At 40.9% G+C, this 27,598-nt stretch overlaps 1 protein-coding gene across 2 annotated transcripts in view; it reads left to right on the plus strand.

Annotated features, from left to right (window-relative positions):
- Positions 1–27,598, plus strand: part of crb (cell polarity complex component crumbs) — a 642,968-nt gene that overhangs the window by 396,371 nt on the left and 218,999 nt on the right. For both annotated transcript variants that reach the window (XM_071694202.1, XM_071694201.1), the window contains exon 21: positions 4,097–4,226. In XM_071694202.1, the coding sequence (XP_071550303.1) occupies positions 4,097–4,226 (130 nt within the window). The remainder of the gene's footprint in view (positions 1–4,096; positions 4,227–27,598) is intronic.

A 27,598-nucleotide genomic window follows, 5' to 3' on the forward strand; every position in this document is an offset into this window, starting at 1 on the left:
AGGAGAGTGAAAGGCGTGCAAGGAGTAGAGTGAATTGGAACGATATGGTATACTGGGGTGGACGTGCTGTCAGTGGATTGAACCAGGGCATGTGAAGCGTCTGGGGTAAACCATGGAAAGTTCTGTGGGGTCTGGATGTCGAAAGGGAGCTGTGTTTTCTGTGCATTATTACATGACAGCGAGACACTGAGTGTGAGCGAATGTGGCCTTTGTTGTCTTATCCTAGTGGTACCTTGCACACATGAGGGGGGAGGAGGTTGTTATTTCATGTGTGGTGGGGTGGCGATGGGAATGAATGAAGGCAGACAGTATGAATTATGTACATGTGTATGTATGTATATGTCTGTGTGTGTATATATATGTATACGTTGAGATGTATAGGTATGTATATTTGTGTGTGTGGACATGTATGTATATACATGTGTATGTGGGTTGGTTGGGCCATTCTTTCGCCTGTTTCATTGCGCTACCATGCTAACATGGGAGACAGCGACAAAGCAAAATAAATAAATATTGATACAATAGAAAAGCAATAATAATTAGAAAAGCAAATGGATTTGTATGTAGCATTTATGGTTCAGGAGAAGGCATTGATAGAGTGCATTATTACATGACAGCTAGAGAATGAGTGTGAATGAATGGGGCCTTTGTTGTCTTTTCGTAGCGCTACCTCGCTCACATGAGGGGGGAGAGGGTTGTTATTTCATGTGTGGTAAGGTGGTGATGGGAATTAATAAAGGCAGACAGTATGAATTATGTACATGTGTATATATGTATATGTCTGTGTGTGTATATATATGTATAAGTTGAGATGTATAGGTATGTATATTTGTGTGTGTGGATGTGTATGTATATACATGTGTATGTGGGTGGGTTGGGCCATTCTTTCGTCTGTTTCCTTGCGCTACCTCGCTAACGCGGGAGGAAAAGACAACAAAGGCCACATTCGTTCACACTCAGTCATTAGCTGTCATGCAATAATGCACCGAAACCACAGCTCCCTTTCCACATCCAGGTCCCACAGAACTTTCCATGGTTTAACCCAGACATTTCACATGCCCTGGTTCAATCCATTGAGAGTACATCGAACCCGGTATCAATTCACTCTATTCCTTGCACGCCTTTCACCCTCCTGCATGTTCAGGCCCCGATCATTCAAAATCTTTTTCACTCCATCTTTCCACCTCCAATTTGGTCTCTCACTCTCCTCGTTACCTCCACCGCTGACACATGTATCCTCTTGGTCAATCTTTACTCACTCATTCTCTCCATGTGACCAAACCATTTCAAAACACCCTCTTCTGCTCTCTCAACCACACTCTTTTTATTACCACACATCTCTCTTACCCTATTATTACTTACTCGATCAAACCACCTCACACCACATATTGTCCTCAAACATCTCATTTCCAGCACATCCACCCTCCTCTGCACAACTCTATCCATAGCCCACGCCTGGTAACCATATAACATTGTTGGAACCACTATTCCTTCAAACATACCCATTTTTGCTTTCTGAGATAATGTTCTCGACTTCCACACTTTCTTGAATGCTCCCAGAACTTTCGCCCCCTCTCCCACCCTATATTCATTTCCACTTCCATGGTTCCATCTGCTGCCAAATCCAATCCCAGATATCTAAAACACTTCACTTCCTCCAGTTTTTCTCCATTCAAACTTACCTCCCAATTTACTTGTCCTTTAACCCTACTGCACCTAATAACCTTGCTCATATTCACATTTACTCTCAGCTTTCTCCTTTCACACACTCTACCAAACTCAGTCACCAGCTTCTGCAGTTTCTCACATGAATCAGCCACCAGCACTGTATCATTATCAAACAACAACTGACTCACTTCCCAAGCTCTTTCATCCACAGCAGACTGCATACTTGCCCCTCTTTCCAAAGCTCTTGCATTCACCTACCTAACAACCCCATCCATAAACAAATTAAACAACCATGGAGACATCACACACCCCTGCCGTAAACCTACATTCACTGAGAACCAATCACTTTCCTCTCTTCCTACACGTACACATGTCTTACATCCTCGATAAAAACTTTTCACTGCTTCTAACAACTTGCCTCCCACACCATATATTCTTAATACCTTCCACAGAGCATCTCTATCGACTCTATCATATGCCTTCTCCAGATCCATAAATGCTACATACAAATCCATTTGCTTTTCTAAGTATTTCTCACATACATTCTTCAAAGCAAACACCTTATCCACACATCCTCTACCACTTCTGAAACCACACTGCTCTTCCCCAGTCTGATGCTCTGTACATGCTTTCACCTTCTCAATCAATACCCTCACATATAATTTCCCAGGAATACTCAACAAACTTATACCTCTGTAATTTGAGCACTCACTTTTATCCCCTGTGCCTTTGAACAATGGCACTATGCAAGCATTCCGCCAATCCTCAAGCACCTCACCATGAGTCATACATACATTAAATAACCTTACCACCTAGTCAACAACACAGTCACCCCCTTTTTTTTATTGAATTCCGCTGCAATACCATCCAAAACCGCTGCCTTGCCGGCTTTCATCTTCCGCAAAGCTTTTACTACCTCTTCTCTGTTTACCAAATCATTTTCCCAAACCCTCTCACTTTGCACACCACCTCGACCAAAACACCCTATATCTGCCACTGTATCATCAAACACATTCAACAAACCTTCAAAATACTCACTCCATCTCCTTCTCACATCACCACTACTTGTTATCACCTCCCCATTAGTCCCCTTCACTGAAGTTCCCATCTGTTCCCTCGTCTTACAAACTTTATTTACCTCCTTCCAAAACATCTTTTTATTCTCCCTAGAATTCAATGATACTCTCACCCCAACTCTCATTTGCCCTTTTTTTCACCTCTTGCACCTTTCTCTTGACCTCCTGCCTCTTTCTTTTATACATATCCCAGTCATTTGCATTATTTCCCTGGAAAAATCGTCCAAATGCCTTTCTCTTCTCTTTCACTAAAATAATCTTACTTCCTCATCCCACCATTCACTACCCTTTCTAATCTGTCCACCTCCCACACTTCTCATGCCACAAGCATCTTTTGCACAAGCCATCACTGCTTCCCTAAATACATCCCATTCCTCCCCCACTCCCCTTATGTCCTTTGTTCTCACCTTTTTCCATTCTGTACTCAGTCTCTCCTGGTACTTCCTCACACAAGTCTCCTTCCCAAGCTCACATACTCTTATCCCTCTTCTCACCCGAACATTCTCTCTTCTTTTCTGAAAACCTCTACAAATCTTCACCTTCGCCTCCACAAGATAATGATCAGACATCCCTACAGTTGTACCTCTCAGCACATTAACATCCAAAAGTCTCTCTTTCGTACGCCTATCAATTAACACGTAATCCAATAACGCTCTCTGGCCATCTCTCCTACTTACATATGTATACTTATGTATATATCTCTTTTTAAACCAGGTATTCCTAATCACCAGTCCTTTTTCAGCACATAAATCTACAACACTGAACACTCCATGTACACCAATTATTCCCTCGGCTGCCACATTACTCACATTTGCATTCAAATCACTCATCACTGTAACCCGGTCTCGTGCATCAAAGCTATTAACACAGTCACTCAGCTGCTCCCTAAACACTTGCCTCTCATGATCTTTCTTCTCATGCCCAGGTGCATATGCACCAATAATCACCTCTCTCTCTCCATCAACTTTCAGTTTTACCCATATCAATCTAGAGTTTACTTTCTTACACTCTATCATATACTCCCACCACTCCTGTTTCAGTAGTGCTACTCCTTCCCTTGCTCTTGCCCTCTCACTAACCCTTGACTTTACTCCCAAGACATCCCCAAACCACTCTTCACCTTTACCCTTGAGCTTCGTTTCACTCAGATCCAAAATATCGAGGCTCCTTTCCTCAAACATACTACTTATCTCTCCTTTTTTCTCATCTTGGTTACATCCACACACATATTATTCCATTGATAGTATAAAAATCAGCTTGAAAATTAATGCTTTAAAAGGTGATAAGAAAAGAGTAATGAATATTAATGATAACCAACTGTTTAGGTTTACACTTAAGGGATTTTATTCTAGGATATGAGCTTGCTTTTCGATTCCGTACCACCCTGGCCAATGGGATTCTTGCTGTGGGGCAAGGAGAGACTTATATCAAACTGGAACTATTACAAGGTCAACTTAATTTCCACTCCTCCCTGTTGAACAAGTAAGTAAATAATACATGATAAAAGAGATTTTGTTTTATGCATTTTATTTATGTATGATTGAGTGTTTGTGTTTAGGGAAGAGGAGAGTTTTATTCTCTTCAGACTCCATCTCTAAGTTTAACTGTTGTGCTGGTTTTTAATTTCTTTGTATTTTTTGTGGTTTTAGTTTATTCTTTCTCTTTGTCTATATACCTTTCAGTCTCTTAAGGTCTTTTCTTCTTTATTTAGTTTACATCATAGATGTTACCATACTTCACCTGCATAAGGTTTCATCAGTACTGAAAAATCATCTTTGGGAGGTCATACTGTCAGAGGATGAAAGGATACAGCCTTGATGTAAAATGTATCTTCGTAAAAGAGTCCATTTTTTCCTGCTGCTGATTGGGGTGCAATCTTGGAATTGCAGTAGCCCTGTAAAAGGAGTCCTAAGGTTATTTAATTAAATTTTACCTTGTTTTTCCCTGATCTTTCCTTTGTTCATCTCAAAGAATTGATCACTGTTACTGTTGTTGCATGTGTTTAGAAACCCGTAAACTTATAATTGTGTCTACTCTCTTTCATCTTTCTTCCAGCAGAAGTGATTGAAACAATCTGAGTGAAAAAGAAGTTTTTAGTTTAAGAGACAGATATTAGAATTACTATGCAGTACAGAAGGCAAACATGAACCGTAAACTGCATAATCCATGTTCTTGAAAGCTCTTCTGATATTTGCCGACAAACAGTTTGTTCCTGTAACTATTCTCCTAAAATTGGACCCTGGCGATAGGTTAGAGACAACGTTGACTTCCAAGATGAGTCAATGGTCGTATACATTATATGGATGACAGGAGACTTGTACAGATGTATGGATGTATGGAGTTGTATGTTATATGTGTTATGGGTGTCTTGTATTATACTATTTTTGTATTATACGTAACCTCCATCTCTCGCATTAGCGAGGTAGCGCAAGGAAACAGATAAGGAATTGCCCAACCCACCCACATACACATGTATATACATAAACGCCCATACACGCTCATATACATACATATACATTTCAATGTATACATACACAGACATATACATATACACACATGTACATATCCATACTACTTGCTGCCTTCATCCATTCCCGTTACCACCCCCTCCAGCAAGGCAGTGCCAGGAACAGGTAAAAAAGTCCACATTCATTCACACTCAGTCTTTAGCTGTCATGTGTAATGAACCACACCTCCCTTTCTGCATCCAGGCCCCACACACCTTTCCATGGTTTACCCCAAACGCTTCACATGCCCTGGTTCAGTCCATTGACAGCACGTTGACCCTGGTATACCACATAGTTCCAATGCACTCCATTCCGTGCATGCCATTTACCCTCCTTTATGTTCTGGCCCCGAACGCTCAAAATCTTTTTCACCCCATCCTTCCACCTCCAATTTGGTCTCCTGCTTCTCCTTCCCTCCGCCTCTGACACATATATCCTCTGTCAATCTTTCCTTGTCAATCTTTCCTCACTCATCCTCTCCATTTGTCCAAACCATTTCAACACACCCTCTTCTGCTCTCTCAACCACACTCTTTTTTATTACCACTCATCTCTCTTACCCTTTCATTACTTACTCGATCAAACCACCTTACACCACAAATTGTCCTGAAATGTTTCATTTCCAACATATCCACCCTCCTCCGCTCAACCCTATGTATACCCCATGCCTTGCAACCATATAACATTGTTGTAACCACTGTTCCTTCAAACATGCCCACTTTTGCTCTTCAAGATAATGTTCTTGCCTTCCACACATTCTTCAGTGCTCCCAGAACGTTCACTCCCTTCCCCACCCTATGACTCACTTCCAATTCCATGGTTCCATTCGCAGCTAAGTCCACTTCCAGATATCTAAAACACTTCACTTCCTTCAGTTTTTCTCCATTCAAACATTCCTCCCAATTAAACTGTTCCTGAACCCTACTGAACGTAGTAAATTTGCTCTTATTCACATTTCATCTCAACTTTCTTCTTTCACACACTTTACCAAACTCAGTCACCAACTTCTGCAGTTTCTCACCCGAATCAGCCACCAGCACTGTATCATCAGTGGACAACATCTGACTCACTTCCCAAGCCCTCTCATCCAGAACAGACTGCATACTTGCCCCTCTCTCCAAAACTCCTGCATTCACCTCTGTAATCACCCCATCCATAAACAAATTAAACAGCCATGGAGACATCATGCACCCCTGTTGCAAACTGTCATTTATTGGTAACCAATCACTTTTCTCTCTTCCTACTCGTTCACATGCCTTACATCCTTGGTAAAAACTTTTCACTGCTTCTGGCAACTTACCTACCACACCATATACTCTTAAAACCTTCCACAAAGGGTGTCTTGTATGGATGGATATACCAAGCAGTGTTTGATTAGTGTGAGAGATGCTTGTATGGATGTAAATATGGAGCAATGAATATATTTGAGATGAGGCTTGTATGATTGAATGTGTGGAGCTTGTGTGAATGGATGAATTGAGCTGTACATATGTTTTAGAGCAGGCTTTTATAGATTCATGTAAAGAGTCATACTTGTATTTGAGAGGGGTTTTCTTTAACCCTCTTCACACATGTTGTCCTTAAACATTTGATTTCCAACAGGGGTTTTCTTCAGCCCTCTTCATACATTTAGTCCTTAAACATTTAATTTCCAACACATCCACACTCTTCCATACATTTTTATCTATAGACCATACTTCACATCTATACAACATCATTGGAACTACTATACCTTCAAACATACACATTCTCACCCTCCCACATAGAGACCCATCTTTCCACCCATTACTTTGTGCTCTCAGGACCTTTTCCTCGTCCATCCTGTGACTCGCCTTGTTTTCCACTTCCAGGTATTTAAAACACTTCACTTCACTTCAAGTTTTCTCCATTCAAACCCATGCCCCTACATACCTTTTTCATTGTAGCCATCCTTGTATTCCCTCCCCCATCCTTATTTTTGACATGGCACAGACAATATGCCCCAATCAAGGCTCTCTCAGGTAAAAGAAAAAAGCAAAAGAAAAAGAACATAGAAATTAATCAGGGCTTCACAAGTGTTTGCAGTTTTGACTCTTAAGGGAAAGAAAATTATATGAAGAGAAAAAGACAAAAGAAAAGAATCCACAATATAACTGTTTAAGGGAAGGAGGCATCAAAATAGCTAGTCCTTGAGTGGCTAGTCTCCACACAAAAGCTTTAGGAAGCAGCAGCCAAACAAATGGCATGGGTCCAAAACCTTGGCACTGGGGACACATGAAGACTGTTCCTGTAAACAATGGCCAAAATCATTCCTATGAAACAGAAAGAGTAGCAGCATATGGAAAGAGAAGCTTGAAGAGAGATAATGCCAGGAGAATTGATGAGATGGAAGGCTTTTGATTCCACTCTAGTTGATAGAGAGATGAAGGATGAGCAGTATTCCATTTTTGAGGAAATAAAACCCCCTGCACATATGAAGCAGCTACTCACAAAGATAATAAAAATGACACGTATGCAATACTTTCAGCATTTGGAAAACAGACTGAAACGTTGAGTATGAGGGTTTCCAGGACTGAAGGATATGTTATACCCTAACTGAATGAAGAAATGATGCCAACTAACTGAATCAATATATTTTCTTTGTCTTTTATAAAGGAGACCCAGTTTGTACGAGAGTGACTAGATTACACTGTGAAGAGAATATGCGTGGTAAGTTACTGCATGAAAGTGCAGATTGCCAAAGGCCAGTGAAATTTTGATTTTTAAGCAAAAGGCAAAACTTTTGCAGGCAATCATCTAAATTTTCCTCAAGTAGTTGGATAATTTACTCAAGTAAGCTTTTTCCTGTTACTCGTCTCTGGGGGATAATTTGTCATTTTTAGCACTGCCTGAACCAGAAATGGCTGTTATGGATAGATTCATTTACAGGAATGCACCAAATGCAGTCAAAACTAGATCTGTGAAGAGAAGGCTAGAGATAAAAGAGAAGAAAAGGCTTGACATGAAAACACCAGAGAGCAAATATTTGGGGGATGTTGAGGGAACTAATGAAGGAGTAAGATCATATGATAACACAGGAATCACAAAGGGAGTCAAAAGACCAAAAGGAACAGAAATACAGTCTAGTGGAGGGGGTTCAGGATATATCAAATCAGAGGAAAGAAGATGGACCCATTAAAAAGCAAATGAAGTGTGCTGTGTCATCTCTGGATGTATTAGAGACTGTGCAAACAAGAAAAATATTGACAGTATTGGTCAAGGAATGGCAGGAGCATTACATGAATCCTCTGAGAGTGAGGAAAGAACAAAAGTAAACGCTGTTCAGATTGAAGAAAGGACTAATACACACACAAACAAACAGACACACACACATATTAACGAAAGGTGAGGGTAAGGAAAATTAAGAGAAAATCTGGAAACAGGTCAACAGAGTGTGAAGAGTAAGGCACAGGAACATAGACCAGGTCAACACAGATAGAGATACATAGGAAAGTGAGAGAAGTGGTTGAAAGACTGATATACAATGTTAGAGATGTAGCAATCAAGAAAGTATATATCAGACCAGTGCTTACTAACCAAAAGTGAGATTGAAGAGAAAGTTAGGCATTTAGGTTGACACTTCCACTCTGAGGGGTCTAGTCGAAATGTGAATGGCACCAAAATTAGAAAGATCAGTAAAGCAGGAGATTGCTAGGTGTAAATCGCTAATTATTTTTGATTTGAAAGATCATACACCAAATAAGGAGGAGAGGGAAGAAAAGAAGGAAACACATAAGAAAAGACTGTTGGAGGTTATGAGACTCCCAGAAGTAATTTATGTGACAGAGGAAAGAAGAAGAATTAGAAGTTATAGCTGAGACATTGGAAATGGTGAAGAGCTTGTAGATTTGTTTCCTGATAAAGGACTGATGATTGGGAATACCTGGTTCAAAAAGAGAGATATACATAAGTATATGTATGTAAGTAGGAGAGATGGCCAGAGAGCATTATTGGACTACGTGTTGATTGATAAGTGCCTGAAAGAGAGACTTTTGGATGTTAATGTGCTGAGAGGTGCAACAGGAGGGATGTCTGATCATCATCTTGTGGAGGCAAAGGTGAAAATTTGTAGAGGTTTTCAGAAAAGAAGAGAAAATGTTGGGGTGAAGAGAGTGGTGAGAGTAAGTGGGCTTGGGAAGGAGATTTGTGTGAGGAAGTACCAGGAGAGACTGAGTGCAGAATGGAAAAAGGTGAGAGCGAAGGACATAAGGGGAGTGGGGGAGGAATGGGATATATTTAGGGAAGCAGTGATGGCTTGTGCAAAAGATGCTTGTGGCATGAGAAGTGTGGGAGGTGGGCAGATTAGAAAGGGGAGTGAGTGGTTGGATGAAGAAGTAAGATTATTATTGAAAGAGAAGAGAGAGGCATTTGGACAATTTTTGCAAGGAAATGATGTAAATGAGTGGGAGATGTGTAAAGAAAGAGGCAAGAGCTCAAGAGAAAGGTGCAAGAGGTGAAAAAGAGGGCTTTTGAGCGTTGGGGTGAGAGAGTATCATTAAATCTTAGGGAGAATAAAAAGATGTTTTGGAAGGAGGTAGATAAGGTGCATAAGACAAGAGAACAAATGGGAACATTGGTGAACGGGCTAATGGGGAAGTAATAACAAGTAGAGGTGATGTGAGAAGGAGATGGAGTGAGTATTTTGAAGGTTTGTTGAAAGTGTTAGATGACAGAGTTACAGATATAGGGTGTTTTGGTTGAGGTGGTGTGCGAAGTGAAAGGGTCAGGGAGAATGGTTTGGTAAATAGAGAAGAGGTAGTGAAAGCATTGTGGAAGATGAAAGCCGGCAAGGCGGATGGTTTGGATGGTATTGCATTGGAATTTAGTAAAAAAGGGGGTGACTGTGTTGTTGACTGGTTGGTGAGGATATTCAGTGTATTTATGGCTCATGGTGAAGTGCCTGAGGATTGGCGGAATGCATGCGTATTGCCATTGTATAAAGGCAAAGGGGATTAAGGTGAGTGTTCAAATTACAGAGGTATAAGTTTGTTGAATATTCCCTGGAAATTATATGGGAGGGTATTGATTGAGAGAGTAAAGGCATTTACAGAGCATCAGATTGGGGAAGAGCAGTGTGGTTTCAGAAGTGATAGAGGGTGTGTGGATCAGGTGTTTGCTTTGAAGAATGTATGTGAGAAATGCTTAGAAAAACAAATGGATTTATATGTAGCATTTATGGATCTGGAGAAGGCATATGATAGAGTGGAAGGTATTAAGAGTATATGGTGTGGGAGCCAAGTTGCTAGAAGCAGTGAAAAGGTTTTATCGAGGATGTAAGGCATGTGTACGAGTAGGAAGAGAGGAAAGTGATTGGTTCCCAGTGAATGTCAGTTTGCGGAAGGGGTGCGTGATGCTTAAGGATGGGGTTGTTAGGGATGTTAATGCAAAGGTTTTGGAGAGAGGGGCAAGTATGGAGTCTGTTGTAGATGAGAGGGCTTGGGAAGTGAGTCAGTGGTTGTTTGCTGATGATACAGCACTGGTGGCTGATTCGTGTGAGAAACTGCAGAAACTGGTGACTGAGTTTGGTAAAGTGCGTGAAAGAAGAAAGCTGAGAGTAAATGTGAATAATGTGAAGGTTATTAGGCACAGTAAGGTTGAGGGACAAGTCAATTGGGAGGTAAGTTTGAATGGAGCAGATCGAGGAAGTGAAGTGTTTTAGATATCTGGGAGTGGATTTGGCAGCGGATGGAACCATGGAAGTGGAAGTGAGTGATAGCTTGGGGGAGGGGGCGAAAGTTCTGGAAGTGTTGAAAAATGTGTGGAAGGCGAAAACATTATGTCGGAAAGCAAAAAGCAAAATTGGGTATGTTTGAAGGAATATTGTTTCCAACAATGTTATATGGTTGTGAGGCATGGGCTATAGGTAGGGTTTTTGCAGAGGAGGTGGATGTGTTGGAAATGAGATGTTTGAGGATAATATGTGGTGTGAGGTGGTTTGATCAAGTAAATAATGAAAGGGTAAGAGAGCTGTGATTTTGTTGCATTATACATGACAGGTAGAAACTGAGTGTGAACGAATGTGGCCTTTGTTGTCTTTTCCTAGCGATACCTCATGTGCATGTGGTGGGAGGGGGATGTCATTTCATGTGTGGCAGGGTGGCAGTGGGAATGAATAAAGGCAGCAAATATGAATTATGTACATGTGTATACATGTGTATGTCTGTGTATGTATATATATGAATACATTGAAATGTATAGGTATATATATGTGCATGTGTGAACATGTATGTATATACATGTGTATGTGGGTGGGTTTGGCCATTCTTTCATCTGTTTCCCTGCGCTACGTCACTAATGTGGCAGACAGCAACAAAGTATGATAAATAGATCAATATAGCTAAAACATAAGGGTGCAACCAGTTATGGTCACATTTGACTTGGAGTCATCAAGCTAGGAAGTACCTAGGAAAGGTAAGACTCTTAAAGGCATGATGGAATTCAGTGGGATATTCATCAAGTGTGATAAATCTGGGAAGAGAAGATGAAAAACAAAGAGTACAGTCAGGAGACAAAAGACTGTTGATGCTACATGTGACAAGATGAAGAAACAGCCCAGCTACAACTGCAGATAGGGCAGGAATGTTAGGAAAAGTAATCTCAGACTGAAAGTAATGTATTCAAATGATAATGGATTAATAGTATTGGTAAAGAACTGAAATTCAAGTATTGTTTAGGGGAAAGTTTAAGTGATATTATTAGATTTGTAGAAATTATGCTTACCAAAAAGATACACTCTCACCTGTTCTGCCCAGATGGCACATGATAGCAAGGAAAGAAACAGAAAGCAAAGAAAGGGGAGGATTAACCTTCATAGTAAAAGAGAGTCTGAAATTACAAGAAATAGTGAAGATGGCCCATGTAGACAGTACATAATGGGAATAGTAACTGTAGGAAAGAAGTGCATAGAGGTGTTATTATTATATAATCTGCCAAAGAAATGCAACAAACCAGAACAACTGCACAATGATAACAAAAGGTCAATCAGGATGGTGCATGAAGCAGTGAAAAACTCATTTTTTAGAGATAATAGATTATTTATAATGAAGGTTTCAATTATAACAAGACAGATGGGGGAAATTTGGAATCTCATACTGATTGGTAGTCATGGAGACAAGTTTTTGAGTTTATTCAGGAAATTTTGCTATACCAACATGTCACATAAGACAGCTTGTGATCCATCATTACTAGAATACTTTCCACGTATTCCCTGCGTGTCATAGAAGGTGACTAAAGGGGATGGGAGCGGGGGGCTGGAAACCTTCCCCTTGAATTTAAATTTCTAATGAGCTCATCCTCCTTGAAGGCTCAGATTGGGGTGTCTGATTGTGTTTGGATGTAACCAAGATGAGAAGAAAGGAGAGATAGGTAGTAAGTTTGAGGAAAGAAACCTGGATGTTTTGGCTCTGAGTGAAACGAAGCTCAAGGGTAGAGGGGAAGTGGTTTGTGAAAGTCTTGAGAGTAAAGTTCAGGGTTGGTGAGAGGGCAAGAGCTAAGGAAGGAGTAGCACTACTTCTGAAGCAAAAGTTGTGGGAGTATGTGATTGAGTGTAACAAAGTAAATTTTAGATTGATATGGGTAAAACTGAAAATGGATGGAGAGAGATGGGTGATTATTGGTGCCTATGCACCTGGTCATGAGAAGAAATATCATGCGAGGCAAGTGTTTTGGGAGCAGCTAAGTGAGTGTGTTATGTTATGAATCTGTGTATTCATTATCACAAACCTACATGTTCGTTGTGTCTATGATAGAGGATTTGTATGCTTGGGTAAGCCATGTGGTGACCTAATAGCTCCCAAGAGAATCCTTGACCAATCCCATGTGTACCTGTGATCTTGCACACCTCTAGTCAGGTGGCCAAGATTAGCGATGTATGTCGTAACTGGCTGCTAATCACTTCTCAGTTCTCATGGACAAAAGGTAAGGCTGGGTGGACTGTCTGTATCAGGACTGTCAGAAGGCATGTGATGCTGTACCATGTAGGAGGCTCATTGAGAGGCTGGATTAACAAACAAGAATAAGGGCAAAACTTGTATGATAGATTAAAGGTTATCTCAGTGGGAGGGAATATAGGACACATGTCAGAGGAGCCTTTTCCAGTACCACAGGGTTCAGATTTAGAACTTTTACTCTTCTTGACCTGAATATGTTTGTTTTTGATGCAAAGATCATGAGGGAGGTGAAAAGTGAGGAGGATTGCATCAGCTTGGAAGGGGACCAACTTGGAAGGGGACCAAAATGGACTTTAAAGTTGCCAGGAAACATGATTGTTGAAATTCAGCCCGAGCAAGCGTAAAGTAATGATGAGACAGAGCAAAAGATGGCCTTATCGTGATTATTACTTAGCAGGAAATAAGCTTCAGGATTGTGTGAGAGAATGACTTGGAGTAGACATCTTAAGGAAGGAAATAGTTATTAGTTAAAGAAACACTGTCCTAAAGTTGCCCTCTTCCAGTGGCCTGTTAAAATTGAAGCTCTAAAAGCTTAGAAGCAACACATAAGTTCACCAGTTATGGAGAATGTTTTGCCATGACCATACCCTTGAGGGAGTTCCCAGAGGGAATGGACATCAGATTTGCAGACAGATGAATAGTTTTTGAGTAATAACTGTTGCTGGGAACTATTAGAATAACTTTCAAGTATAAGGGTAAGGAAAAATTTAGCAAGCTATTCATATCCTACATAAGGCCAAAATTAGAATATGGTTCTCATGCTTAGTCACTGCATCTAAAGGAGCACAAAAAGGTCATAGAGAAGGTCCAGAAGGGATGCTTTTTCATGTGTGGCAGGGTGATTACGGGAATGGATGAAGGCAGCAAGTATGGATATGTACATATGTATATATGTATATGTCTGTGTATGTATATGTATGTATATGTGTGTGTGTGGTTGTTTATGTATATACCTGTGTATGTGGGTGGGTTGGGCCATTCCTCGTCTCTTTCCTTGCGCTACCTTGCTAATGTGGGAGACAGTGGTTAAATATAAAAGATAAATAAAAAAGTTACAGGGAAAGTCTGGATATTTTAGATTTACCCTCCTTGGAAGAAAGATGACAGAGGCATGACTTAATCTCTACCTTTAAGTTTTTAAAAGAGATCAACAAAGTGGACAGTGGTCAGTTCTTTTAGAGATGTAGGGATAGAGCAATCAATGGACATAACATGAAATTACATAAGGATCCTATGAATAAGGATGTAAAGAAATACTTTCATAATAAAAGTGGTGGATGAATGGAACAGATTGACCAAGGACATAGTTAATGCAGGTAGTGTTTATAAATGTAAGAGGTTGTATGATGGTAAAAACTGTTCAAGAGATGTAGCTCCATGAGTATAAAACTCCCTCCTCATAGTGTACAGTACAAGTAGGTAACATATATGTAATTACAAGGTTGAATTGTGGTTTTCTGAAAGTGAACAGAGGGAAACAACTGATTCTTAGTAAGAGATATAGGGATATATTATATTTTAGCACTATTAGATTCTATAAGGTTGCTGTTTTCCCACACCAGAATGCTGCACAAGTCCAGGTTGAGAGGATATACGATCAGTATAGAAAAAGAATGAGTATTAAAGGGAGAGGGGGAGGAAAAGGCAGTTGCAGCATGTAAAGTGGAATCATTAGCATAAGAGAGGTTAGGGTTAGAAGCAAAAGAGAGATCATTCATTGAGAGAAGAGAGTAGGTAATAGGACAGGACCCTGAGGAACACCTCTATTGATAGAATAGGATGGGGAAGTTTTCCTGATTGACAATGGCTGCAATGAAACAGCCAGAGAGGAAGCTATGCATCACAGATCAGATAACAGAGAGAAGCAGTGAAACCAAATGGAGCAAGTTTAGAAAGCAAAGCCCTTTTTTTCACTGAATCAAAAACTTCGGACATGTCGAGGGCTACGATAAAAGTTTCAGCAAAATTCTTAAGAGAGGAGGACCAGAGGTGAGTCACAAAGGAGAAAATGTCACCAAAAGACCTAACACTGCAAAATTCACACCGGTGATGTGAAAGAAGGGAACAGGTTTATAAGTGTTTGAGACTGGAGATAGCAGAAGTGAGAACAATGGGGCCATGAATGGAGGTGTTAGAGCAGTTTCCGTAGGGATGGGCTGCACCAAGGGAAAGTATAGGTTACATAGAGGCAAAATAGGTGAGCAAGGATTTGCACTATCTCCAAGGCACACTCCCAAAGAATTCAAGGAAGGTTGCCATCTGAGCCATACACCTTCCCTTGTCCCCTTGGATCTAGGGGAGTACCTGGAAGACCATGTGCAAGGAAAATATAAGAGATGGCATAGGTTCATTGGGAGAAGATTGGGTGAAGGATTAGAATGTGAATCATCCAAAGTTGGGTTAGTTGAGAACAAAGTGCCAAAAGGAGTGGCTTTTTCAGTTGGAGGTTTAACAACAGATTGATCAGAACAAAAAACAAGAGGTAAGATGGGTTTACAGGTGTTGAATATGCTCTTGATTAAGGATCAAAAAGATTTGTCAGTAGAAAAAGAGGTCAAATCAGTACATTTTCTTTTGATGAAAATGTGCTTGGCTCTTTGAAGAATTGTTTTGCAGTGATTCCAAGTAGAAATGAAACTAGAGTGGGATTTTAGAAAAGTGAAGAGCTTTGTGGTCCAATGCAACAGGTATCAAAGCAGAAACAATCAAACCACAACTGAGGAGAAAGAATGAAAAAAATAGGATAAAGTACTCTATCCCAGTCAAAATAACCTCTTCTTTGTGTCCAGCATAACAGGAGTCATCCAAACCAGAGAAGCAATACCCATTCCAGGGAGAGTCAGTAAAGAAGCTGCACAGAGATAACCAATGAGCTCTTCCGAAGTGCCAAGGTTGGCGTTTTGAAGGAGGGGAAAATAGAGGATGGGCATGCTCAAGCAGAATTACTAGAAATAAGATTGTGGTCAGAAGTTCCTAATGGGGCAGTATTGGTGTATGTGTAGTGGGAAGGTTCATAGGTTAAAAAGGAGGTCAAGTGTGTTAGAGGAGTGGTCATAATGGTTAGGAGCTTCGGTAGGGGATGTAATCAGTTGTTCTAAATCATTAAGGAGAGAAGAAGGAAAGGCCTTGGCAACACCAGGATCGTTCTTGTTAGAACTTAATCCTTGTGGAGTTCATGGAAGAGCTGAGCACTCACATGTGAAGGGAACAGAGCTTCATGGCAATAAGTAAAATAGTCAAAGAGTTGTACATAGTTGTCATAATAGGAGTAGAATAAACAAAACATAAAAGCACCATATTATCTGACACATTTAACGGTCCATCCCCTTTTCACCTCATTACCACTTCTCAGTTTGTCCCCTTTCGTGATGTTCCTACCTGCTCTTGTTTTTTTCGATATTAACCTCTTACCAAAACATCTCTTGCTGATACTCACTTACCCCAACTCTCATTTTTCCTCTTTTTTAGCCTCTGCACCTTCTTCTCGGCTCTCTACTTTTGCACATTTCCCAGTCTCTTGTGCTCCTCCTCTGTAAGTTTACCCCATATACCTCTATCCTTTTTCTTTTACTAGCAGCTTTTCTTCATCATCCCACCCCTCACTACCTTTCTCACCAGCCACACCTCTACTTCATCATCCCACACTGACTTATCTCACTTGCCCACCTCCCACCTTTGCATGCCATACACTTCTCTCATACATGTCAGCACTGCTTCTGTAAGTACCTCCGATTCTTCACTGACTCTCACCTTTTGCCATTCTGCACTCAATCTAAACTTTCCTCATGCAAATCTCTTTTTCAAGCTCATTTGCTTTCAACACCCTCTTCTCACTCATATCATTTTCTCTTTTTGGAAAATAGTGGGTGATGATATACGTCATGTGAATGACAGGAAGCTTGTACAATTAGATGTATGGATCTGCACATTAAATGTGTAACAGATGGCTTCTGTGTTTGGATATGTTGAGCTATGTATGATTTTTTAGGGAGGTTCTTGCATGGATGGAAGTATTGAGTGGTGCAAGTATTTTTGACGGGCCTTGTATGTATGGATATACGAGCTGTACAGTTGTGTTTAAGAGGCAGCATATATGAATGGATGAATGGCCTTGTGCTAGCTTTATATGAGAGGGGCCTGTATGGATGGATGTATGGAGCAGGAATTGTTATGATAGAGATGGGTCTTGTATAAATGGATATGTGGAGCTGTGCATGATGTGCAAGAGAGGAGGCTTGGGTGGAACGATGAATTGAGCTGTATATATGTTTTAGAGTGGATTTTTATTGATGCATGTATGTAGCTTTATATATGTTTGAGATGGTTTTTCTGTGGATGGGTGTATGGAGCTGTACACGATATATTTGACAGGATACTTGTAAGGATGTATGTATAGAGCTATATAGTAGTCAGCTCTTGCAAAAACATCTGTATGGAATACTTTGCTGTAAGGATAGCAGTTTGCACCTTCAATATTTCTCATTTGATGAGGTGAATGGTGGGGATATGTATTTAATGATATGAGTAGTTACAACTATAACGTTTATGCATATGAATATATTATTGTCTATTATGCTTTTCAAACGTTATGCATTACTTATGGTATAGGATGGATTAAATGCATGTTGTTTTTTGGGGGAAAATTGTCAGTACTGTATATATAAGATCAGACTAGATGTCCACACCTTTTCCTAAATGAAATATTTATTTCAGCAGTGCCCAGGAGTGAACACTTACATTCATCTCTTGTTGAACATAGCATTGTGTTGATGAAGAATGCTTGTAACTGAAGTTATTTATATCTGACCATTTTCATTATATAATAAGGTTGTTAGTTGCCTTGCTATTCACTTTTATATGACAAAGGCTTGAGTTGCATGGAAATTTTCCTCAAGGCCTTACCTTAAAAAAAGGATAAGGGGAAAGAAATGGTCAAAAACTTTTGTAGTGAAAGTGGTGAAAAAATGAGAGTGAAGGAAAGGAATGTTCTTAACGCTACCTCGCTAATGCGGGAAATGGCGAATGGTACGAATATATATATATTTTATTTATTCATTTATTTTGCTTTGTCACTGTCTCCCGCGTTTGCGAGGTAGCGCAAGGAAACAGATGAAAGAAATGGCCCAACCCACCCCCATACACATGTATATACATACACGTCCACACACGCAAATATACATACCCATACATCTCAATGTACACACATATATACACACACAGACACATACATATATACACATGCACACAATTCACACTGTCTGCCTTTATTCATTCCCATCGCCACCTCGCCACACGTGGAATAACATCCCCCTCCCCCCTCATGTGTGCGAGGTAGCGCTAGGAAAAGACAACAAAGGCCCCATTCGTTCACACTCATGCAATAATGCCTGAAACCACAGCTCCCTTTCCACATCCAGGCCCCACAGAACTTTCCATGGTTTACCCCACACGCTTCACATTCCCTGATTCAATCCATTGACAGCACGTTGACCCCGGTATACCACATCAATCCAATTCACTCTGTTCCTTGCCCACCTTTCACCCTCCTGTATGTTCAGGCCCCGATCACTCAAAATCTTTTTCACTCCACCTTTCCACCTCCAGTTTGGTCTCCCACTTCTCCTCGTTCCCTCCACCTCTGACACATATATCCTCTTGGTCAATCTTTCCTCACTCATTCTCTCCATGTGCCCAAACCATTTCAAAACACCCTCTTCTGCTCTCTCAACCACGCTTTTTTTATTTCCACACATCTCTCTTACCCTTACATTACTTACTCGATCAAACCACCTCACACCACACACCGTCCTCAAACATCTCATTTCCAGCACATCCACCCTCCTGCGCACAACTCTATCCATAGGCCACGCCTCGCAACCATACAACATTGTTGGAACCACTATTCCTTCAAACATACCCATTTTTGCTTTCGGAGATAATGTTCTCAATTTGCACACATTCTTCAAGGCTCTCAGGATTTTCGCCCCCACCCCCACCCTATGATTCACTTCCGCTTCCATGGTTCCATCTGCTGCCAGATCCACTCCCAGATATCTAAAACACTTTACTTCCTCCAGTTTTTCTCCATTCAAACTTACCTCCCAATTGATTTGACCCTCAACCCTACTGTACCTAATAACCTTGCTCTTATTCACATTTACTCTCAGCTTTCTTCTTTCACACACTTTACCAAACTCAGTCACCAGCTTCTGCAGTTTCTCACATGATCAGCCACCAGCGCTGTATCATCAGCGAACAACAACTGACTCACTCCCCAAGCTCTCTCATCCCCAACAAACTTCATACTTGCCCCTCTTTCCAAAACTCTTGCATTCACCTCCCTAACAACCCCATCCATAAACAAATTAAACAACCATGGAGACATCACACACCCCTGCCGCAAACCTACATTCACTGAGAACCAATCACTTTCCTCTCTTCCTACACGTACAAATGCCTTACATCCTCGATAAAAACTTTTCACTGCTTCTAACAACTTGCCTCCTTGACCATTTATTCTTAATACCTTCCACAGAGCATCTCTATCAACATTGTACAAAGGCAAAGGGGATAAGAGTGAGTGCTCAAATTACAGAGGTATAAGTTTGTTGAGTATTCCTGGTAAATTATATGGGAGGGTATTGATTGAGAGGGTGAAGGCTTGTACAGAGCATCAGATTGGGGAAGAGCAGTGTGGTTGCAGAAGTGGTAGAGGATGTGTGGATCAGGTGTTTGCTTTGAAGAATGTATGTGAGAAATACTTAGAAAAGCAAATGGAATTGTATGTAGCATTTATGGATCTTGAGAAGGCATATGATAGAGAATATTATTTTTATTATTATTTTGCTTTGTCGCTGTCTCCCGCGTTTGCGAGGCAGCGCAAGGAAACAGACGAAAGAAATGGCCCAACCCACCCCCTAGACATGTATATACATACACATCCACACTCGCAAATATGCATACCCATACATCTCAATGTACACGAATATATACACACACAGACACTTACATATATACACATGCACACAATTCACACTGTCTGCCTTTATTCATTCCCATCGCCACCTCGCCACACATGGAATAACATCCCCCTCCCCCCTCATGTGTGCGAGGTAGCGCTAGGAAAAGACAACAGAGGCCCCATTCGTTCACACTCAGTCTCTAGTTGTCATGCAATAATGCCCGAAACCACAGCTCCATTTCCACATCCAGGCCCCACACAACTTTCCATGGTTTACCCAGACACTTCACATGCCCTGATTCAATCCATTGACAGCACGTTGACCCCGGTATACCACATTAATCCAATTCACTCTATTCCTAGCCCGCCTTTCACCCTCCTGCATGTTCAGGCCCCAATCATTCAAAATTTTTTTCACTCCATCTTTCCACCTCCAATTTGGTCTCCTTCTTCTCCTCGTTCCCTCCACCTCCGACACATATATCCTCTTGGTCAATCTTTCCTCACTCATTCTCTCCATGTGCCCAAACCATTTCAAAACACCCTCTTCTGCTCTCTCAACCACGCTCTTTTTATTTCCACACATCTCTCTTACCCTTACATTATTTACTCGATCAAACCACCTCACACCACACATTGTCCTCAAACATATCATTTCCAGCACATCCACCCTCCTGCACAGGAGGATGCACTGTTCCTTGGGATTCCAGTACAAGTAGTTGCACAGACTGTGATCCTCGCTTTGGTTACAAGAATGTTCTTCCGCTCACCAGTGATGCTGCTACTATTGTGAATTAAGAACCATTGCAACACAAAACTCGCCAAGTGGTACCCGCAGTGTATCGAGACAGACTTCCCCAGAACTTTTTTAAAGGGGAAGTAAAAGTTTATAGTTGTGTTACTGGAGTGATAGTTTTCATACATGGTGCTCTGACAAGAAAATAGTGAAATTGGAAAAGAATGTAGCTTAGACATTAAAGCTTATTCTTTCGTTGAAATGTGAACAAATGGAGCATTTTTTGAAAAAAGTGATAGAGATGGAAAGCAAAAAGGTGTTTTTCATGAATGTACTGGGAAACTTGAGGTCCAGATAAACTTTTGGTCTGTCAAGACTTTTTTATGGCAGATGACCAACTACCTACCCTCATGTATCCAAGATATGGTTGTACTTTGTGTAGTGAAGACAATTAAGAAACATCATAAGCCAATATTCCAGTTTCATGATAAGAGAAGAAGTGGACCAGGCAGTATGATACAGTGGTTAAATTGATGAAAACTACTATTGACATTTGTGTAATAAATTATACATTTCCCTTTTCCATAGCCAGAGGTTGAACCATTATGTGACATTCATTTTTTGTTTCATTTCAAGCTAGAAGTTTCAGTTTTCTAAATCATTTCTTACATTTTTCATATATATATATATATATATATATATATATATATATATATATATATATATATATATATATATATATATATATATATTTTTTTTTTTTTTTAATTTTCCAAAAGAAGGAATAGAGGGGGCCAGGTGAGGATATTCCAAAAAAGGCCAGTCCTCTGTTCTTAACGCTACCTTGCTAACGCGGGAAATGGCAAATAGTTTAAAAAAAAAAGATATATATATATATATATATATATATATATATATATATATATATATATATATATATATATATATATATATATTACCCCTAGGGATAGGGGAGAAAGAATACTTCCCTCTCATTCCTCATGTGTCGTTGAAGGCGACGAGAGGGGATGGGAGCGGGGGGCCAGAAATCCTCCCCCCTTGTATTTTAACTTTCTAAAATGGGAAACAGATAGAGAATATATATATATATATATATATATATATATATATATATATATATATATATATATATATATATATATATATATATGGAAAGAGGGGCAGGTATGAAGTCTGTTGGGGATGAGAGAGCTAGGGAAGTGAGTCAGTTGTTGTTCGCTGATGATACAGTGCTGGTGGCTGATTCATGTGAGAAACTGCAGAAGCTGGTGACTGAGTTTGGTAAAGTGTGTGAAAGAAGAAAGTTAAGAGTAAATGTGAATAAGAGCAAGATTATTAGGTACAGTAGGGTTGAGGGTCAAGTCAATTGGGAGGTAAGTTTGAATGGAGAAAAACTGGAGGAAGTAAAGTGTTTTAGATATCTGGGAGTGGATCTGGCAGCGGATGGAGCCATGGAAGCGGAAGTGAATCATAGGGTGGGGGAGGGGGCGAAAATCCTGGGAGCCTTGAAGAATGTGTGGAAGTTGAGAACATTATCTCGGAAAGCAAAAATGGGTATGTTTGAAGGAATAGTGGTTCCAACAATGTTGTATGGTTCGAGGCGTGGGCTATGGATAGAGTTTTGCACAGGAGGATGGATGTGCTGGAAATGAGATGTTTGAGGACGGTGTGTGGTGTGAGGTGGTTTGATCGAGTAAGTAATGTAAGGGTAAGAGAGATGTGTGGAAATAAAAAGAGTGTGGTTGAGAGAGCAGAAGAGGGTGTTTTGAAATGGTTTGGGCACATGGAGAGAATGAGTGAGGAAAGATTGACCAAGAGGATATATGTTGGAGGTGGAGGGAACGAGGAGGAGTGGGAGACCCAATTGGAGGTGGAAAGATGGAGTGAAAAAGATTTTGAGTGATCGTGGCCTGAACATACAGGAGGGTGAAAGGCGGGCAAGGAATAGAATGAATTGGAATGATGTGGTATACCGGGGTCGACGTGCTGTCAGTGGATTGAATCAGGGCATGTGAAGCGTTTGGGGTAAACCATGGAAAGTTGTGTGGGGCCTGGATGTGGAAAGGGAGCTGTGGTTTCGGTGCATTATTGCATGACAGCTAGAGACTGAGTGTGAATGAATGGGGCCTTTGTTGTCCTTTCTTAGTGCTACCTCACACACATAAGGGGGTAGGGGGATGTTATTCCATATGTGGCGAGGTGGCGATGGGAATGAATAAAGGCCGACAGTGTGAATTGTGTGCATGTGTATATATGTATGTGTCTGTGTGTGTATATATATTTGTGCATTGAGATGTATGGGTATGTATATTTGCGTGTGTGGACGTGTATGTATGTACATGTGTATGGGGGTGGGTTGGGCCATTTCTTTAATCTGTTTCCTTCCACTACCTCGCAAAAGCGGGAGACAGTGACAAAGCAAAATAATAAAAAATTATAATAATAATAATAATGATATATATATATATATATATATATATATATATATACAGGAGTTGTGGGAGTATGTGATAGAATGTAAGAAAGTAAATTCTCGATTAATATGGGTAAAACTAAAAGTTGATGGAGAGAGATGGGTGATTATTGGTGCATATGCACCTGGGCATGAGAAGAAAGATCATGAGAGGCAAGTGTTTTGGGAGCAGCTGAATGAGTGTGTTAGTGGTTTTGATGCACGAGACCGGGTTATAGTGATGGGTGATTTGAATGCAAAGGTGAGTAATGTGGCAGTTGAGGGAATAATTGGTATACATGGGGGTGTTCAGTGTTGTAAATGGAAATGGTGAAGAGCTTGTAGATTTATGTGCTGAAAAAGGACTGATGATTGGGAATACCTGGTTTAAAAAGCGAGATATACATAAGTATACTTATGTAAGTAGTAGAGATGGCCAGAGAGCGTTATTGGATTACGTGTTAATTGACAGGCGTGTGAAAGAGAGACTTTTGGATGTTAATGTGCTGAGAGGTGCAACTGGAGGGATGTCTGATCATTATCTTGTGGAGGCTAAGGTGAAGATTTGTATGGGTTTTCAGAATAGAAGAGTGAATGTTGGGGTGAAGAGGGTGGTGAGAGTAAGTGAGCTTGGGAAGGAGACCTGTGTGAGGAAGTACCAGGAGAGACTGAGTACAGAATGGAAAAAGGTGAGAACAATGGAAGTAAGGGGAGTGGGGGAGGAATGGGATGTATTTAGGGAATCAGTGATGGATTGCGCAAAAGATGCTTGTGGCATGAGAAGAGTGGGAGGTGGGTTGATTAGAAAGGGTAGTGAGTGGTGGGATGAAGAAGTAAGAGTATTAGTGAAAGAGAAGAGAGAGGCATTTGGACGATTTTTGCAGGGAAAAAATGCAATTGAGTGGGAGATGTATAAAAGAAAGAGACAGGAGGTCAAGAGAAAGGTGCAAGAGGTGAAAAAAAGGGCAAATGAGAGTTGGGGTGAGAGAGTATCATTAAATTTTAGGGAGAATAAAAAGATGTTCTGGAAGGAGGTAAATAAAGTGCATAAGACAAGGGAGCAAATGGGAACTTCAGTGAAGGGCGCAAATGGGGAGGTGATAACAAGTAGTGGTGATGTGAGAAGGAGATGGAGTGAGTATTTTGAAGGTTTGTTGAATGTGTTTGATGATAGAGTGGCAGATATAGGGTGTTTTGGTCGAGGTGGTGTGTAAAGTGAGAGGGTTAGGGAAAATGATTTGGTAAACAGAGAAGAGGTAGTGAAAGCTTTGCAGAAGATGAAAGCCGGCAAGGCAGCAGGTTTGGATGGTATTGCAGTGGAATCTATTAAAAAAGGGGGTGACTGTATTGTTGACTGGTTGGTAAGGTTATTTAATGTATGTATGACTCATGGTGAGGTGCCTGAGGATTGGCGGAATGCGTGCATAGTGCCATTGTACAAAGGCAAAGGGGATAAGAGTGAGTGCTCAAATTACAGAGGTATAAGTTTGTTGAGTTTTTTTTTTTTTTTTTTATACCTCGTCGCTGTCTCCCGCGGTTGCGAGGTAGCGCAAGGAAACAGACGAAAGAAAAGGCCCAACCCCCCCCATACACATGTACATACACACGTCCACACACGCAAATATACATACCTACACAGCTTTCCATGGTTTACCCCGGACGCTTCACATGCCTTGATTCAATCCACTGACAGCACGTCAACCCCTGTATACCACATCGCTCCAATTCACTCTATTCCTTGCCCTCCTTTCACCCTCCTGCATGTTCAGGCCCCGATCACACAAAATCCTTTTCACTCCATCTTTCCATCTCCAATTTGGTCTCCCTCTTCTCCTCGTTCCCTCCACCTCCGACACATATATCCTCTTGGTCAATCTTTCCTCACTCATTCTCTCCATGTGCCCAAACCATTTCAAAACACCCTCTTCTGCTCTCTCAACCACACTCTTTTTATTTCCACACATCTCTCTTACCCTTACGTTACTTACTCGATCAAACCACCTCACACCACACATTGTCCTCAAACATCTCATTTCCAGCACATCCATCCTCCTGCGCACAACTCTATCCATAGCCCACGCCTCGCAACCATACAACATTGTTGGAACCACTATTCCTTCAAACATACCCATTTTTGCTTTCCGAGATAATGTTCTCGACTTCCACACATTTTTCAAGGCTCCCAAAATTTTCGCCCCCTCCCCCACCCTATGATCCACTTCCGCTTCCATGGTTCCATCCGCTGACAGATCCACTCCCAGATATCTAAAACACTTCACTTCCTCCAGTTTTTCTCCATTCAAACTCACCTCCCAATTGACTTGACCCTCAACCCTACTGTACCTAATAACCTTGCTCTTATTCACATTTACTCTTAACTTTCTTCTTCCACACACTTTACCAAACTCCGTCACCAGCTTCTGCAGTTTCTCACATGAATCCGCCACCAGCGCTGTATCATCAGCGAACAACAACTGACTCACTTCCCAAGCTCTTTCATCCCCAACAGACTTCATACTTGCCCCTCTTTCCAAGACTTGCATTTACCTCCCTAACAACCCCATCCATAAACAAATTAAACAACCATGGAGACATCACACACCCCTGCCGCAAACCTACATTCACTGAGAACCAATCACTTTCCTCTCTTCCTACACGTACACATGCCTTACATCCTCGATAAAAACTTTTCACTGCTTCTAACAACTTGCCTCCCACACCATATATTCTTAATACCTTCCACAGAGCATCTCTATCAACTCTATCATATGCCTTCTCCAGATCCATAAATGCTACATACAAATCCATTTGCTTTTCTAAGTATTTCTCACATACATTCTTCAAAGCAAACACCTGATCCACACATCCTCTACCACTTCTGAAACCACACTGCTCTTCCCCAATCTGATGCTCTGTACCTGCCTTCACCCTCTCAATCAATACCCTCCCATATAATTTACCAGGAATACTCAACAAACTTATACCTCTGTAATTTGAGCACTCACTCTTATCCCCTTTGCCTTTGTACAATGGCACTATGCACGCATTCCGCCAATCCTCAGGCACCTCACCATGAGTCATACATACATTAAATAACCTTACCAACCAGTCAACAATACAGTCACCCCCTTTTTTAATAAATTCCACTGCAATACCATCCAAACCTGCTGCCTTGCCGGCTTTCATCTTCCGCAAAGCTTTTACTACCTCTTCTCTGTTTACCAAATCATTTTCCCTAACCCTCTCACTTTGCACACCACCTCGACCCAAACACCCTATATCTGCCACTCTGTCATCAGACACATTCAACAAACCTTCAAAATACTCATTCCATCTCCTTCTCACATCACCACTACTTGTTATCACCTCCCCATTTACGCTCTTCACTGAAGTTCCCATTTGCTCCCTTGTCTTACGCACCCTATTTACCTCCTTCCAGAACATCTTTTTATTCTCCCTAAAATTTACTGATAGTCTCTCACCCCAACTCTCATTTGCCCTTTTTTTCACCTCTTGCACCTTTCTCTTGACCTCCTGTCTCTTTCTTTTATACTTCTCCCACTCAATTGCATTTTTTCCCTGCAAAAATCGTCCAAATGCCTCTCTCTTCTCTTTCACTAATACTCTTACTTCTTCATCCCACCACTCACTACCCTTTCTAAACAGCCCACCTCCCACTCTTCTCATGCCACAAGCATCTTTTGCGCAATCCATCACTGATTCCCTAAATACATCCCATTCCTCCCCCACTCCCCTTACTTCCATTGTTCTCACCTTTTTCCATTCTGTACACAGTCTCTCCTGATACTTCCTCACACAGGTCTCCTTCCCAAGCTCACTTACTCTCACCACCTTCTTCACCCCAACATTCACTCTTCTTTTCTGAAAACCCATACTAATCTTCACCTTAGCCTCCACAAGATAATGATCAGACATCCCTCCAGTTGCACCTCTCAGCACATTGACATCCAAAAGTCTCTCTTTCACACGCCTGTCAATTAACACGTAATCCAATAACGCTCTCTGGCCATCTCTCCTACTTACATAAGTATACTTATGTATATCTCGCTTTTTAAACCAGGTATTCCCAATCATCAGTCCTTTTTCAGCACATAAATCTACAAGCTCCTCACCATTTCCATTTACAACACTGAACACCCCATGCACACCAATTATTCCCTCAACTGCCACATTACTCACCTTTGCATTCA

This window comes from Panulirus ornatus, chromosome 56 (assembly GCF_036320965.1).
Source record: "Panulirus ornatus isolate Po-2019 chromosome 56, ASM3632096v1, whole genome shotgun sequence".
NCBI classification, from domain to species: domain Eukaryota; kingdom Metazoa; phylum Arthropoda; class Malacostraca; order Decapoda; family Palinuridae; genus Panulirus; species Panulirus ornatus.